Here is a 17,321-nt window from a genome sequence, read left to right on the forward strand (position 1 = left end):
TAGGTTCAGATGTAATTATTAAGTCTAGTCTCGATGGTTCTTCTTCATTTCTATACCTAGTGTTCTCTTGTATCCATTGTGTCATTGAATGGTCAGTAATCATCTCAAGTAGAGCATTTCCCCATGAGTCATCACCACTCTTTACTGTCATTTCTTCCCAGCAGATTTCTTTGCAATTAAAGTCGCCCATCATAACTATTCTTCCTCCGTCTTCCATTATTTTAGTTAATGCTATCTTTGTGTCCTCTAACATACTTTTATGTTCACTCTCCTCCCATGAGGCTGTTTTTGGAGGCACATAATTGATCACAAATTTTCTGCTCTTCTTATCTCGGTCTTCCACTTCTATCATAATCATCTCTACTGTATTCTTTCCATATATGACACCTTTCACGTTTATATCCTTCTTAGTCAGGAACATAACTCCACCCCCTTGTTTTTTCTCTCTGTTTCTAATCCAATAATTGTATGCATCATGTCCTACACTGTTGGGTGGTAGTGGGCCTTTTAATTTTGTTTCTACAATTCCCATTATGTCCGGTTCTTTTTCTTTCAAATAATCATTCAGTTCATTCAATCCTGTTATCAATCCATCTATATTTGTGTAAGACGCTCTTAGTTTTCTGCCACTTCCATTGTGTTCTCTGTTTCCCTTATGTTTTTCTTTTGTATGTCGAACTGCTTTATTTTCATGTTCACTACTCTCCAATAGAATCTCTCTTTCTCTGACTCCGTTCTTTCCTCGTTTTTTGCCTTAGCTTCAAGTCTTTTCTGCTTTTCTGTCTCTCTTTCCTCCTTATTCATTTCTCTTTTTATCCATACCTTTTTATATTGATCATTTGTTGCTAGTTTCCCTGTTTTGGATAGAATTTTCTCTGCCGTTGTTTGTGACCTGAATTTAATCTTAATTGGTCTGGTCTTATCTGTACTATATTTTCCGAGTCTGAATTTTTCCTCAATTTCCTTTATAATTTCTGGTTCATCTTCCTGGACTAATTTTAATAAACTGCTTACTCTTTCATTTTCCTCCTTGATTCTTGCGGTTCTATCTGGGTTATGTTTCTCTTCCATTCCTAATATAATTATACATTTCTTTTTGTCAGCTAATTCTCTTACTATATTCTCCTTCTGTCTCATCACTTTAATAACTGAGTCTTCATTATGTTCTTTCAATTGCTGTTTGACTATGTCAGTGAATGAAACCTTATTCCCTTCTTGGGTTGTTCTCCAATTTTTAGCTTCTTTAGCTATTGTCTCTCTGTTTTCATTACTATTCTTCTTCAATTTCTCATTCTCCTCCTTTACATTTCTTAACTGTCTTTTTAGGTCCTCTATTTCATCAGTTAAGTTTCTGTTTGCCTTCTCTAGTTGTTCCAACCTTTCAATTCTCTGGAAAATGGAGTCAACATTACCTAACCTACTTTCCAAGTCCTCGATCACCTTATCAACTCTCTCCTCTAGTCTTATCAGTCGGGGGGGGGGGGGGGGGGGGGGGTGTGTCCCCCCCACCCTCTTTAAATCCCTGGAACATATTCTCGTCACTTTCTACTGTATTGCTCCTCTCTATACTTCTAATCTTTACATTTTTATTAGACATTTCATCATCGCTCAGTCTTTTGTTTACCTTTCGCTTGTCTGGCTGGGCCAAGTCTACTCCCTCCTCATTTCCTTCCATTTCCCTCAGTAATCCCTCCCCTTTTCCTCTTTCCCTACTTTCCCACTACTCCATGAGCAATTTCCCCCCCACCCTGTAAAAACACTAGGCACTTCTCTTTGCGTTGGGATCCACAGACTTCAGTTTTCTTCAGAACGTCATCCAAGCCGTCCATTCGCTGAAGTGTGTGTGTGTGTGTGTGTGTGTGTGTGTGTATTTACCTAGTTGTATTTTACGGGAAGGGGAGCTATGCTCGTGGGGTCCCGTCTTCATATCTCATTTTATCTAAACTATTTTTAAATTCATGTATTGTTTTTGCACACACCACTTTCTCATCTAACTTGTTCCAACTGTCTATTGCTCTGTGAGGAAAGCTGTTCTTTTTAAAATCTCTTCTATAGCTGTCTTTTTTTATTTTCTTTCCGTGTCCTCTTGTATTTCTGTCATCCCATTTTATCAGATTCTCTCTATCAGTAATTTCTATGCCTTTCATGATTCTGTAAATAGCTATCAAATCTCCTCTCTCTCTTCTTTGCTCTAGTGTCTGTAGTTTAAGTTTTTGTAGTCTCTCTTCATATGATAGTTTTGAGAGTGTTGGTGCCAGTTTTGTAATTGCTCTTTGTATTCTTTCAAGTTTTTTTTATACATTTTTTTGTACTTGGTGACCATATCGTTGCTGCATATTCCAATCTTGGTCTTATCAGGGTGATTAGGATTTTCCTCACCATTTCTTCATCCAGGTATGTAAATGCCACTTTGATTGTTCTTATTAAATTATAAGTTTCTCCAAAAATCTTATTTATATGTTTCTCAGGTGACATATTATTCATAACAATGACTCCCAGGTCCTTCTCATTTTCTACTCTTTTTATTCCTTCTTCTCCCAAATTATATGATCCTGTTATTCTGTTTTTGCTTTTTCCAAATTCCATTATACTACACTTTTTTGTATTGAACTCCATCTCCCACTTCCTACTCCATTCTTGTACTTTATTTAGATCTCTCTGTAGTGATTCACAATCTTCTTCAGTTTTCACTCTTTTCAGTAATTTTGCATCATCTGCAAAGAAGCTCATATAGCTTTCAATTCCTTCATCCATATCATTAATATATATAGCAAACATTATTGGGGCCAGAACTGTTCCCTGCGGGACACCGCTTATTACTTCATTCCATTTTGAGTGCTGGTCTCTTATCACTACTCTCATTTTTCTTTCTTGCAAAAAGTCTTCCATCCAATTTAGCAATTTACCTTGTATTCCTCCTTCATATTCTAATTTCTTAAGCAACTTCTTATGTGGTACTTTGTCAAAAGCTTTTTTTAGGTCTAGAAATGCACAATCAGCCCATCCATCTCTTTCTTGTATTATATCTATTAGCCTTGAATAGAAACATATTAAATTGGTGACGCATGATCGTCCTTGTCTGAATCCAAATTGCCTTGGATTTAGTACGTTGTTTTTTTCCAGGTATTTTACCCATCTACTTTTGATAATTCTTTCACATATTTTTGCTATTGTACTTGTTAGAGAGACTGGTCTATAGTTGGTAGGTTCTTCTTTATTTCCTCCTTTATATATAGGTACTATATTTGCTTTTTTCCAATCTTCTGGAACTTTTCCTTCTTTTAAGGAACTGCTTATTATGCTATGTATTTTGTCTGCCAGTTCATTCCTGCATTCTTTCAGAATCCAGTTTGCTATTTCATCTGGCCCATGCGATTTTCTGACATCAAAATTACCCAAGTGTGTCAATATTTCATTCTTTGTTACTTCTATTTCTTCCATAGGGGGGACTTTTTCCTTCCACTCAATCTCTTCAGGTTGTATATTTTCCCTTGTAAACACTGATTTAAAATGTTTGTTCATAATTTCTGCCATTTCCATTTCCTCAGTGTATTCAACTCCTCCTTGTCTTAATTTCTCTAAGTCTTGTTTGTTTTTCAGTTTATTGTTTACAAATCTGTAGAATAGTTTTGGTTGATCTTTACACTTTTCTATAACATCTTTTTCATATTTTCTTTTTTCCTCTCTGCACTTTTGTACATATTCATTTCTATAACCAGTATATATTTTCCATTTTTCAGGTCTTCTGTCTTTTTTCCATCTGTTCCAGGCTTTGTCTCTTTTGTCCTTTAACTCCCTACAACTTTTGTTGTACCAGCATTTTACATATTCTTTTTCTTGTTTTTGTCTTGGGACATACTTTTCCACTCCTTTTTTGTAAATTTTTGTCAAAATATTCCATTTCTCTTCCACTGTTGTTTCTTCTTTGTATATTTCTTCCCAGTTTTCTTGTTGGAAGAATTCTCTTATTTTATCAAAGTTTGTTTTTTCATACATCATTCTTCCTTTTCTATATTGTTCATTTCTTTTCATATATTTTTCTTCATTAAGTTCCAGTTCAATCAATATGTGGTCACTTTTACCTATTGGTGTTTTATATTCAATCTTGTCCACTATTCTAGGTTCAGATGTAATTATTAAGTCTAGTCTCGATGGTTCTTCTTCATTTCTATACCTAGTGTTCTCTTGTATCCATTGTGTCATTGAATGGTCAGTAATCATCTCAAGTAGAGCATTTCCCCATGAGTCATCACCACTCTTTACTGTCATTTCTTCCCAGCAGATTTCTTTGCAATTAAAGTCGCCCATCATAACTATTCTTCCTCCGTCTTCCATTATTTTAGTTAATGCTATCTTTGTGTCCTCTAACATACTTTTATGTTCACTCTCCTCCCATGATGCTGTTTTCGGAGGCACATAATTGATCACAAATTTTCTGCTCTTCTTATCTCGGTCTTCCACTTCTATCATAATCATTTCTACTGTATTCTTTCCATATATGACACCTTTCACGTTTATATCCTTCTTAGTCAGGAACATAACTCCACCCCCTTGTTTTTTCTCTCTGTTTCTAATCCAATAATTGTATGTATCATGTCCTACACTGTTGGGTGGTAGTGGGCCTTTTAATTTTGTTTCTACAATTCCCATTATGTCCGGTTCTTTTTCTTTCAAATAATCATTCAGTTCATTCAATCCTGTTATCAATCCATCTATATTTGTGTAAGACACTCTTAGTTTTCTGCCACTTCCATTGTATTCTCTGTTTCCCTTATGTTTTTCTTTAGTATGTCGAACTGCTTTATTTTCATGTTCACTACTCTCCAATAGAATCTCTCTTTCTCTGACTCCGTTCTTTCCTCGTTTTTTTGCCTTAGCTTCAAGTCTTTTCTGCTTTTCTGTCTCTCTTTCCTCCTTATTCATTTCTCTTTTTATCCATACCTTTTTATATTGATCATTTGTTGCTAGTTTCCCTGTTTTGGATAGAATTTTCTCTGCCGTTGTTTGTGACCTGAATTTAATCTTAATTGGTCTGGTCTTATCTGTACTATATTTTCCGAGTCTGAATTTTTCCTCAATTTCCTTTATAATTTCTGGTTCATCTTCCTGGACTAATTTTAATAAACTGCTTACTCTTTCATTTTCCTCCTTGATTCTTGCGGTTCTATCTGGGTTATGTTTCTCTTCCATTCCTAATATAATTATACATTTCTTTTTGTCAGCTAATTCTCTTACTATATTCTCCTTCTGTCTCATCACTTTAATAACTGAGTCTTCATTATGTTCTTTCAATTGCTGTTTGACTATGTCAGTGAATGAAACCTTATTCCCTTCTTGGGTTGTTCTCCAATTTTTAGCTTCTTTAGCTATTGTCTCTCTGTTTTCATTACTATTCTTCTTCAATTTCTCATTCTCCTCCTTTACATTTCTTAACTGTCTTTTTAGGTCCTCTATTTCATCAGTTAAGTTTCTGTTTGCCTTCTCTAGTTGTTCCAACCTTTCAATTCTCTGGAAAATGGAGTCAACATTACCTAACCTACTTTCCAAGTCCTCGATCACCTTATCAACTCTCTCCTCTAGTCTTATCAGTCGGGGGGGGGGGGGGGGGGGGGGGGGCTTGTGTCCCCCCCACCCTCTTTAAATCCCTGGAACATATTCTCATCACTTTCTACTGTATTGCTCCTCTCTATACTTCTAATCTTTACATTTTTATTAGACATTTCATCATCGCTCAGTCTTTTGTTTACCTTTCGCTTGTCTGGCTGGGCCAAGTCTACTCCCTCCTCATTTCCTTCCATTTCCCTCAGTAATCCCTCCCCTTTTCCTCTTTCCCTACTTTCCCACTACTCCATGAGCAATTTCCCCCCCACCCTGTAAAAACACTAGGCACTTCTCTTTGCGTTGGGATCCACAGACTTCAGTTTTCTTCAGAACGTCATCCAAGCCGTCCATTCGCTGAAGTGTGTGTGTGTGTGTGTGTGTGTGTGTATTTACCTAGTTGTATTTTACGGGAAGGGGAGCTATGCTCGTGGGGTCCCGTCTTCATATCTCATTTTATCTAAACTATTTTTAAATTCATGTATTGTTTTTGCACACACCACTTTCTCATCTAACTTGTTCCAACTGTCTATTGCTCTGTGAGGAAAGCTGTTCTTTTTAAAATCTCTTCTATAGCTGTCTTTTTTTATTTTCTTTCCGTGTCCTCTTGTATTTCTGTCATCCCATTTTATCAGATTCTCTCTATCAGTAATTTCTATGCCTTTCATGATTCTGTAAATAGCTATCAAATCTCCTCTCTCTCTTCTTTGCTCTAGTGTCTGTAGTTTAAGTTTTTGTAGTCTCTCTTCATATGATAGTTTTGAGAGTGTTGGTGCCAGTTTTGTAATTGCTCTTTGTATTCTTTCAAGTTTTTTTATACATTTTTTGTACTTGGTGACCATATCGTTGCTGCATATTCCAATCTTGGTCTTATCAGGGTGATTAGGATTTTCCTCACCATTTCTTCATCCAGGTATGTAAATGCCACTTTGATTGTTCTTATTAAATTATAAGTTTCTCCAAAAATCTTATTTATATGTTTCTCAGGTGACATATTATTCATAACAATGACTCCCAGGTCCTTCTCATTTTCTACTTTTTTTATTCCTTCTTTTCCCAAATTATATGATCCTGTTATTCTGTTTTTGCTTTTTCCAAATTCCATTATACTACACTTTTTTGTATTGAACTCCATCTCCCACTTCCTACTCCATTCTTGTACTTTATTTAGATCTCTCTGTAGTGATTCACAATCTTCTTCAGTTTTCACTCTTTTCAGTAATTTTGCATCATCTGCAAAGAAGCTCATATAGCTTTCAATTCCTTCATCCATATCATTAATATATATAGCAAACATTATTGGGGCCAGAACTGTTCCCTGCGGGACACCGCTTATTACTTCATTCCATTTTGAGTGCTGATCTCTTATCACTACTCTCATTTTTCTTTCTTGCAAAAAGTCTTCCATCCAATTTAGCAATTTACCTTGTATTCCTCCTTCATATTCTAATTTCTTAAGCAACTTCTTATGTGGTACTTTGGCAAAAGCTTTTTTTAGGTCTAGAAATGCACAATCAGCCCATCCATCTCTTTCTTGTATTATATCTATTAGCCTTGAATAGAAACATATTAAATTGGTGACGCATGATCGTCCTTGTCTGAATCCAAATTGCCTTGGATTTAGTACGTTGTTTTTTTCCAAGTATTTTACCCATCTACTTTTGATAATTCTTTCACATATTTTTGCTATTGTACTTGTTAGAGAGACTGGTCTATAGTTGGTAGGTTCTTCTTTATTTCCTCCTTTATATATAGGTACTATATTTGCTTTTTTCCAATCTTCTGGAACTTTTCCTTCTTTTAAGGAACTGCTTATTATGCTATGTATTTTGTCTGCCAGTTCATTCCTGCATTCTTTCAGAATCCAGTTTGCTATTTCATCTGGCCCATGCGATTTTCTGACATCAAAATTACCCAAGTGTGTCAATATTTCATTCTTTGTTACTTCTATTTCTTCCATAGGGGGGACTTTTTCCTTCCACTCAATCTCTTCAGGTTGTATATTTTCCCTTGTAAACACTGATTTAAAATGTTTGTTCATAATTTCTGCCATTTCCATTTCCTCAGTGTATTCAACTCCTCCTTGTCTTAATTTCTCTAAGTCTTGTTTGTTTTTCAGTTTATTGTTTACAAATCTGTAGAATAGTTTTGGTTGATCTTTACACTTTTCTATAACATCTTTTTCATATTTTCTTTTTTTCTCTCTGCACTTTTGTACATATTCATTTCTATAACCAGTATATATTTTCCATTTTTCAGGTCTTCTGTCTTTTTTCCATCTGTTCCAGGCTTTGTCTCTTTTGTCCTTTAACTCCCTACAACTTTTGTTGTACCAGCATTTTACATATTCTTTTTCTTGTTTTTGTCTTGGGACATACTTTTCCACTCCTTTTTTGTAAATTTTTGTCAAAATATTCCATTTCTCTTCCACTGTTGTTTCTTCTTTGTATATTTCTTCCCAGTTTTCTTGTTGGAAGAATTCTCTTATTTTATCAAAGTTTGTTTTTTCATACATCATTCTTCCTTTTCTATATTGTTCATTTCTTTTCATATATTTTTCTTCATTAAGTTCCAGTTCAATCAATATGTGGTCACTTTTACCTATTGGTGTTTTATATTCAATCTTGTCCACTATTCTAGGTTCAGATGTAATTATTAAGTCTAGCCTCGATGGTTCTTCTTCATTTCTATACCTAGTGTTCTCTTGTATCCATTGTGTCATTGAATGGTCAGTAATCATCTCAAGTAGAGCATTTCCCCATGAGTCATCACCACTCTTTACTGTCATTTCTTCCCAGCAGATTTCTTTGCAATTAAAGTCGCCCATCATAACTATTCTTCCTCCGTCTTCCATTATTTTAGTTAATGCTATCTTTGTGTCCTCTAACATACTTTTATGTTCACTCTCCTCCCATGAGGCTGTTTTCGGAGGCACATAATTGATCACAAATTTTCTGCTCTTCTTATCTCGGTCTTCCACTTCTATCATAATCATCTCTACTGTATTCTTTCCATATATGACACCTTTCACGTTTATATCCTTCTTAGTCAGGAACATAACTCCACCCCCTTGTTTTTTCTCTCTGTTTCTAATCCAATAATTGTATGTATCATGTCCTACACTGTTGGGTGGTAGTGGGCCTTTTAATTTTGTTTCTACAATTCCCATTATGTCCGGTTCTTTTTCTTTCAAATAATCATTCAGTTCATTCAATCCTGTTATCAATCCATCTATATTTGTGTAAGACACTCTTAGTTTTCTGCCACTTCCATTGTATTCTCTGTTTCCCTTATGTTTTTCTTTAGTATGTCGAACTGCTTTATTTTCATGTTCACTACTCTCCAATAGAATCTCTCTTTCTCTGACTCCGTTCTTTCCTCGTTTTTTGCCTTAGCTTCAATTCTTTTCTGCTTTTCTGCCTCTCTTTCCTCCTTATTCATTTCTCTTTTTATCCATACCTTTTTATATTGATCATTTGTTGCTAGTTTCCCTGTCTTGGATAGAATTTTCTCTGCTGTTGTTTGTGACCTGAATTTAATCTTAATTGGTCTGGTCTTATCTGTACTATATTTTCCGAGTCTGAATTTTTCCTCAATTTCCTTTATAATTTCTGGTTCATCTTCCTGGACTAATTTTAATAAACTGCTTACTCTTTCATTTTCCTCCTTGATTCTTGCAGTTCTATCTGGGTTATGTTTCTCTTCCATTCCTAATATAATTATACATTTCTTTTTGTCAGCTAATTCTCTTACTATATTCTCCTTCTGTCTCATCACTTTAATAACTGAGTCTTCATTATGTTCTTTCAATTGCTGTTTGACTATGTCAGTGAATGAAACCTTATTCCCTTCTTGAGTTATTCTCCAATTTTTAGCTTCTGTAGCTAGTTTCTCTCTGTTTTCATTACTATTCTTCTTCAATTTCTCATTCTCCTCCTTTACATTTCCTAACTGTCTTTTTAGGTCCTCTATTTCTTCAGTTAAGTTTCTGTTAGCCTTCTCTAGTTGTTCCAACCTTTCAATTCTTTGAAAAATGGAGTCTACGTTACCTAACTTACGCTCCAAGTCCTCGATCACCTTATCAACTCTCTCCTCTAGTCTTATCAGTCGGGGGGGGGGGGGGGGTTGTGTCCCCCCCACCCTCTTTAAATCCCTGGAACATATTCTCGTCACTTTCTTCTGTATTGCTCCTCTCTATACTTCTAATCTTTACATTTTTATTAGACATTTGATCCTCGCTAAGTCTTTTGTTTACCTTCCGCTTGTCTGGCTGGTCAAAGTCTACTCCCTCCTCATTTCCTTCCATTTCCCTCAGTAATCCCTCCCCTTTTCCTCTTTCCCTACGTTCCCACTACTCCACGAGCAATTTCCCCCCCACCCTGCAAAAACACTAGGCACTTCTCTTTGCGTTGGGATCCACAGACTTCACTTTTCTTCAGAACGTCTTCTAAGCCGTCCATTCGTTGAAGTGTGTGTGTGTGTGTGTGTGTGTGTGTGTGTGTGTGTGTGTGTGTGTGTGTGTGTGTGTGCACATGCATGTATGTGTCTGTGTTCACATGTACAAGTAAGCATGTACATGTGTGTGTCTGTGTTCGTATTTGTGTGTACACGCACATGCATTCACAACACACACTGGTTGTCTACCACGTCTACATGTGCGTGTCTACGCGTGTGTAAGTGTGTATACGTCTGTTTTTGATCTCCCAAACCACCACCACCAGTAACAAGAAGAACCTCACAAGAGAAATTAAGACACAACAAGCACAGTCATTATCAGACTTATTAGTTGGGTTCCAAACAAAAGAAACATTACACCTGAACAGGTTAGGGCGGTAAAATTTCACAATAGCACGGCGCGGGTGGTGGAAGCGACAAGCTAAAGCTTGTTGGCTATCCCCCTACTTCCCCTCTCCTCCCTCTGTTGTTAACGTGTGGAATTCGTTACCTCCCACTGTCGTTGAGAGTAACATGATAACATTTAAAAATCACTTAGACAAATACTTGGAATCTAATCCGCAGATAAAATATTATCCTTTGCAATAAAAGATATGACAACCAGACATTTAATCACAATTGGATTAATTGGATAGGATAGTGATAGCAGTAGTGTTAGTTCATCTTCTATCGCCTAGTTGCCCTGTTTCCTTAACCCCTTCCATACGGTGCCGCACACGTAGGCGTCATGGACTTAGATCTCGGTGGCAGCAACCAATGCCAGCCGTACGACGTGTCGTAATAATACTCGCATCATAAAATATAGTCACCGCTTATATCGATCGTTCTCTCTTCACCTGTGAATTTTGATAACCATAGAAAATGCGATTACAAAAGAATTAGAAAGAATGTCATTATGGAGGGGCGACTACAATAAATATAATCAAGACGCCGATATGGCAGCCTCGCGAATACACTCGCTCCCCATGACGCCTACGTGTGCGGCACCGTATGGAAGGGGTTAACTGTAGTGTAGTTTAGTTAACACAAACAGCCTCGTTAGGGCCAGTAGGCCTGCTGTTGTTTGTTCTTCCTTTGTGTTCCTGCATCAGTACCCGGAGGTTGACACGTGACCGCAGGCAGCCATCCACGGATATCCCCTCGCCCCACACCCTTGTTTGAGCAGTTCCCAGTACATAATGACCGTGTTATCTGAGGATCGACTGTATATGGTAAAATAGAAAGCAGTCACCACAAATGTTTGCGATGTTGTCGCGTGTGCATATGCATGCCCAACTCGGCGAAAATTTTAAAACGGTACTCTACATTTGAGATGGTTTTGAAATAAAATCTGTGTGTGATTGAATCCGTGTTAATTGAGGGACTTCTGTACAACCATTCTCCATTCACCCGTCTTCTGTCCTCTCCCGTCCTTCTTCAACAGACATTCCCCTCTTCCCCAAAGCCCCTTTCACCCCATCCATCCATCTCATCCTAGGATGTCCCCTCATGTTCACTCCCTCCACATCTGCCTTCCATACCTCTTTTACTAGTCTTTCTTCATTCATTCTTTCCATGTGTCCAAACCATCTTAATACTCTTTCATCAACCCTATCCCCCAACTCCCTTTCCATCCCTATTCTTCTCCTCACTTCTCACTCTATCCAGCCTAGTAACCCCTATCATACTTCCCAGACATACTTCTCATCAACATAATAAAAAGTATTATTCGAAATTATTTGTTTTATGCATCTATGTATTGTTTTAGTGATTATGTACTACTGGCTTATAGAATTAAACCACTAATTAATCATGCTTAGTGATGCTGGTTTAAAAATATTTGTTAACAAGAATTTTTGATGGAAACAAGAACATAATAAAAAGTAGATACATAGCAAAATAGTCAAAAAGTAGCCCATTCTGGTGTGTATAAATCTACATAGATTATAATAAAGCAAGTAAAAATCATAGTTCAATTGACTTTATATTAAAACTGATATACTGTAATTACATAAAGTGGAATTGGCACTGGCAATTAAGAGTGAATAGGAATTGGCATTGGCATCGGCAATTAATGGTAAATAGGAATCGACATTGGCAAAAAAAAAAAAAAAAATGGAATTGGCACACCCCTACACAATACATCCACAGTTAGGCTGCTAAACTTAATTGGCAACCCTCCCTCTTTGTGCCATCATGTGATAGAGAAGATGGGGAGAAATCCCTTCAGGCACCATCAACATATTCACACACAACCACTCCCCCGTCCACCTTCCTTCGTGCCGCATTTAGTATTTACTACAAAATAATCAATATAGAATACCCTCCTCAAAGTTACAAACTAACTGCAGGATTACCTGGGAGGAGGTTTAACGCCTTTCTGGACACTAAAGCAAAGACCTGGAGAAGAAAGAAGAGATTGTGTGACCAAATGAAACAAATACTAAATTACAAGTTACACTTGTTAGATTACCTTATTGATCTATTAATATTAGATAAACCAATATAATTATTCAGTGATCACATGTGCAAATTCATTCTGGCTAATGCCTGGTAATTTTCTCCAATGTGAACAAAACCAACTATTCAAATAATTCTGACAGTTGCCCTGGGACTTAAACCAGGGCCTTGCTTGACACTAGGCCAGAGCTCTACCAACTGAGCTAATGGAGCTACAAAAGTCTCTAACTTGGAAGTCGATCTAACTCCCGAAGAATCCAAGTCAACTGCTAACTGCAGTCCCTACTTAATTTCACAAAGACCCAAGCTCAACACGTAGCAATGGTGAAGCTAGTACAAATCCTTGATGGGCTTTCGTCATTGTAAATACCTGAAGAGAATCGCCATTGACAGTGAATGTCAACTCAAATAATTCCGACTGTCAGAATTATTTGAGTTGACATTCGCCATCAATGGCGATTCTCTTCAGGTACAACCAACTATATTTTGCCCCCTACTCTCTCTCTCTCTCTCAAAAAAAAGTAAGTAGTAGCCACTATACATTACTAAATTATTAATAAAGTCAGTTCCGTGGCTCAGATTTCAGAGGAAATATATCTCTCAGATAAATGCTCAACTGTAGCCTGCTCTAAGAATGTGGAGCAGTGCAATGTTTGCTCCATGTTTTCATTGTGATGTCTAGAACATTTTTGTGCCAGTACTCACTCAGTGTGAAGTCAATGAAAGAGGTGTGCCAACTTACCATGAGCTTGACGAGGGCCATGATAGGGGTCCTGGCCAAGGACAACAACCTTGACCTCATTTAATTCGCAATAATTAGTCCATGAGAAGACCTGATCTTCAGGTGGAAAGATTGTGTTTCGCTGCCTTTCTGTCACCAAGAACTCACTCAGCTGGGTTAGAAAATAATCAAAACAATTCTATGAGTAAATCTCTACTATAGGGAAGTCTAGGCCCATCAAATGAACAGTCTTTCTGCTTACATTAATGGCAACATACACCACCTTGGCACTTCAAACCACTCTCTCCTGCCATTCCCCATCCTCACAAATGGTGTTTCTGGTGATGAAAATTGTATACAAATAAAATCTGTCAAGGGAACTTCAACTGAAATTATTTGTGAATGTGTGCATGTGTATTTACCTTATTGAAGTATACAGTGAAGGAGCAGCATTAGTGAATGTGTATTTACCCAGTTTGTAGTTAACAAGAAAGAAGCAACACTTGTTGGGTCCAGTCTCCTATTATCTAATTTTCTAACATAGACTCAGATTCATGTACAGTTCCAACTTAATCTATATCTTTGATTTCCAATTATCATATTTTGATTTGAACTTGTGTGTGTGTGTGTGTGTGTAACTTATGAGAAGGCATGTTATGCTCGTGGTGTCCCATCTCTGTGCCTCGCCATGTCCAATTTGCTCTTAAATTTGTGTATGGTTTTTGCAAACACTATTGTTTCATCTAGTTTGTTCCAAACATCCACCACTTTGTGGGGAAAACTGTTCTTTTTCAGGTCTCTTCCATAAATGTCCTTTTTGAGCTTCCTTCAATGTCCCCTTGTATTTCTCTTATTCCAATTTAGTAAGTCTTCTCTATCAAGGACTTACATACCTCTCGTGATTCTGTAGTCAACAAGTCACCTCTTTCCTTTGTTCCAGTCAACAATTCTAGTTTGACAATCTCTCTTCATATGGCAGTTTTGACAATCTCTCTTCATATGGCAGTTTTGACAGTGTTGAGGCCATCTTCATAGTTGCTCTCTGGATTCTCTCAATTTTCCTTGTATTCTTTTTAGTACTGGATGACCACATTGTCACTGCATTCTACAATTTTGGCCCTATCAGTGTGACTAATATTTTCTTTACCGTTTCTTCATCTAAGTAAAAGCCACCTTTATGTGTCTTAGCAAGTTGTAGGTTTCTCCAACAATTTTGTTTGTGTGTGTGCATAAATTAAGACAATTACCCCCTCCCACTCTAGTCTAGCACTACTCCTTAAAAAAGAGAGGGATAGTGCTGTATGTCTGTAATAGGATTACAGACATATTGATGTTAAATAGATTCCCCAAATCTAATTACTAGGAATCAAAACCTCAACCATTCTGCTACCAACATCTAGTTATATAGAAACAATTTCAATAAATACCTCCATGAAATATGGTTTACTGAATTCTTCTTTCAAAGCTTTATACCAACTGATGCCAATACTCGAGTGAAGAGCAGGAGTTTTGCGGGATTGGAGCTTTATCTCAGCCTTGCAAAAAAAGGGGGAAGGTATTAGTTTATGCTCTTAACATAAAATATATATTCAGTATTCACATATTAAACAGTGTTATATCAAACAAAAATACAAGCAATAGTGTTTACCATTATTTTATTCATCTCCATCCTTTTGGACTGATCCGGACTGAACGAGTCCTCTGAAATGAATAATTCTAATTGAGGGAAACTCTTACACTCCTTTTAAAATCTTACAAATTATACTGATATCCATTCTCATAAATATATCACCTATTCATAATTTTCTGGGACCAATGATGGGTACCTGCTAGTGGTGATCATGCAAAATAGACAAGGGAGACCACGGCCAATCAACTGCAAAATGGACGGCAGAGAAAGAATAATCTTTCTGTAGCCCATTTTCAAACTCTGTCAACTTCCTCAACTCCATTTGGGGGTTGCAACCCTGAGGAGCTGACACTCAGTGTCAATACGGGCCAAGACATATCAACATGAAAAGAACTGACAATCCTAAGGAGAGCTTCCCTCCTCCTATTAATTTCATCCAAATGGCACAGAAGGAGTCCGACACTAATAAAGTAAAAATAGCAATCCAAAGATTCTTTTCAGAAAGATGTATGTCACAGCCTAAGGATCAGTGCCAACCACTGTGAGGTTGCAGGTTTCCAGTCAGTGAAACTTTAGGCAACCATCATAATTTTTCCAAATTTCTATGTCGGAAAAATATAATTTAACAATAAGAACAAAGATTTAAATGCAGGTTCATACTACAACACTACCTTATGGCTTTTGATACCAAGTACTGGAATGTTATCCCTCCTGGAACACCTTTTCAGTTGTACTCCCACAGCTTTCCGTTTACCAAATATGACTACGGACAGATGAACATAAAATAAAATGCTTTGCTATTGTGTTATCACAATTTTTTCACTTAGTGATCCCAACAAATTCCATGAAAATTTTCCCACAGGCAAGATCTATAACCATAAACTATGACAAACAGCCTAAGCCTTCCAAAATGTGATTGACACACAGCTTAGACTGGGTATTAACCTATATATACTTAGTGATCCCAGCAAATTCCATGAAAATTTTCCCACAGGCAAGATCTATAATCATAAACTATGACAAACAGCCTAAGCCTTCCAAAATGTGATTGACACACAGCTTAGACTAGGTATTAACCTGTATAATCAATTTTCTTTCAGAAGCTTACAAAACCACTTTTTTCAACAGGCCTAGTTGTAAAATAAACACGAAAGCAGAATGTACCATGTGTTCGCAATGGCATTGGGCATGCTTCAGAACCTGTCTTTCTTGCAATCATGGTAGGAAAAATATTTTCAACACCATTCTACACATCTAACTCACCTGTGTTTGCATTAATGTTTTCTTTACTATTGTCCAATGCAGTTTTCTTTGGAATTACTTGAGTCTGAAAGGAAAAAATCATTAACAAGACTATTGGTAAAAGGTATTAATTCACATAGCAATTGCTGATGTGAAAAACTTTGACTATTGAAAGACTGTATCATGTATGTCTCCACTGACTAGCTTATCTAATGATAATCATAATGTATATTTTATGGTATAAATAATAGCCAGACTATATTTCTTTCATAATGCTGTAATTGATCTAAGGACCTATACAGATACAAACCAGCTAGTAACTCACCACTGAAACACTGATCTCATTCTGCAATCTGCATTTTCTAATTTTGTTTAATTATAAAAAAAAAATGACCAAGTTTCACATGTGTTAAGCACTAGATGTTAAGTTGTACTAAACCTGCAATAAATTTAAAACCTTATCCTCTCCATTCAGCCCTTCCCTGATAAGATAACTTGAAATTTGGCGATTATTTTTTGCCATTTGACATTTCATCTTGGATTCTTCAGGTAGAAAACCCAACACCATACCATACTCATACTGCAGTTTATTTACTTTTTTAAGCTCAATAAATGTATGTCCTTTTTAGCTAAAATTCCTTAGTTTATTTGTATATTGACAAATCTGACACAATCAGAATAAGAAAAAAAATGACCATGAAATTTCGCCTGAATTACAGCAGCATGTACACAAATGTACACACCAGACTACCACACCGCTAACTTTACCTGTTGTTCTTCACTTTTCCGTTTGTTGACACGACTGAAATAGTTCAGTAATGTTTTCTGTGATGATGCCATAGTTCGAGGATGAATGACAAGATGAGGAATTTCTTTTAAAAATGATGTGAAGTAGCCTAAAGTTTGTACCATAACCTTAGGGACAGTGCTTTTGGTTTAGTTTACGATTTTTCCCGCTGTGTTGTTGGCTTGGTAACCTTTTAACTCAATATTCGTCGGTGTCGCTAGATTGAAAGAAAAACGCTAAGAAATAATAATGCAGTGACTTCAACCATCATGAGGTGATTTTTATACCCTGTTGCACGACTAGTAGTTTAATGAACAATCTAGACATACTCAATTCATAGCTGGCATAGGTTTGTTAGTTTGTATCGGCAATGTGCCGACTATATATACCAATTCGCTGAGTAGCAATTATAGCAGTGTCGATACCTTGTATTTCTATATCTATAAAAC

General features: G+C 36.6%; 1 protein-coding gene across 1 annotated transcript in view; it reads right to left on the bottom strand.

The window, feature by feature from the left end:
* The window catches only part of LOC143021712 (uracil-DNA glycosylase-like), a 35,164-nt gene extending 18,098 nt beyond the window's left edge, over window positions 1–17,066 (bottom strand). Inside the window, exons 1-6 of the mRNA XM_076179378.1 lie at window positions 16,854–17,066; window positions 16,107–16,170; window positions 14,862–14,914; window positions 14,641–14,748; window positions 13,235–13,385; window positions 12,390–12,432 (exon numbers count right to left, since the gene is read on the bottom strand). Of these exons, the coding sequence (XP_076035493.1) occupies window positions 12,390–12,432; window positions 13,235–13,385; window positions 14,641–14,748; window positions 14,862–14,914; window positions 16,107–16,170; window positions 16,854–16,997 (563 nt within the window). The 5' untranslated portion in view covers window positions 16,998–17,066. The remainder of the gene's footprint in view (window positions 1–12,389; window positions 12,433–13,234; window positions 13,386–14,640; window positions 14,749–14,861; window positions 14,915–16,106; window positions 16,171–16,853) is intronic.
* Window positions 17,067–17,321: the final 255 nt, after the last annotated feature.

This window comes from Oratosquilla oratoria, chromosome 42 (genome assembly GCF_046742065.1).
Source record: "Oratosquilla oratoria isolate Oo_2021 chromosome 42, ASM4674206v1, whole genome shotgun sequence".
NCBI classification, from domain to species: Eukaryota; Metazoa; Arthropoda; class Malacostraca; order Stomatopoda; family Squillidae; genus Oratosquilla; species Oratosquilla oratoria.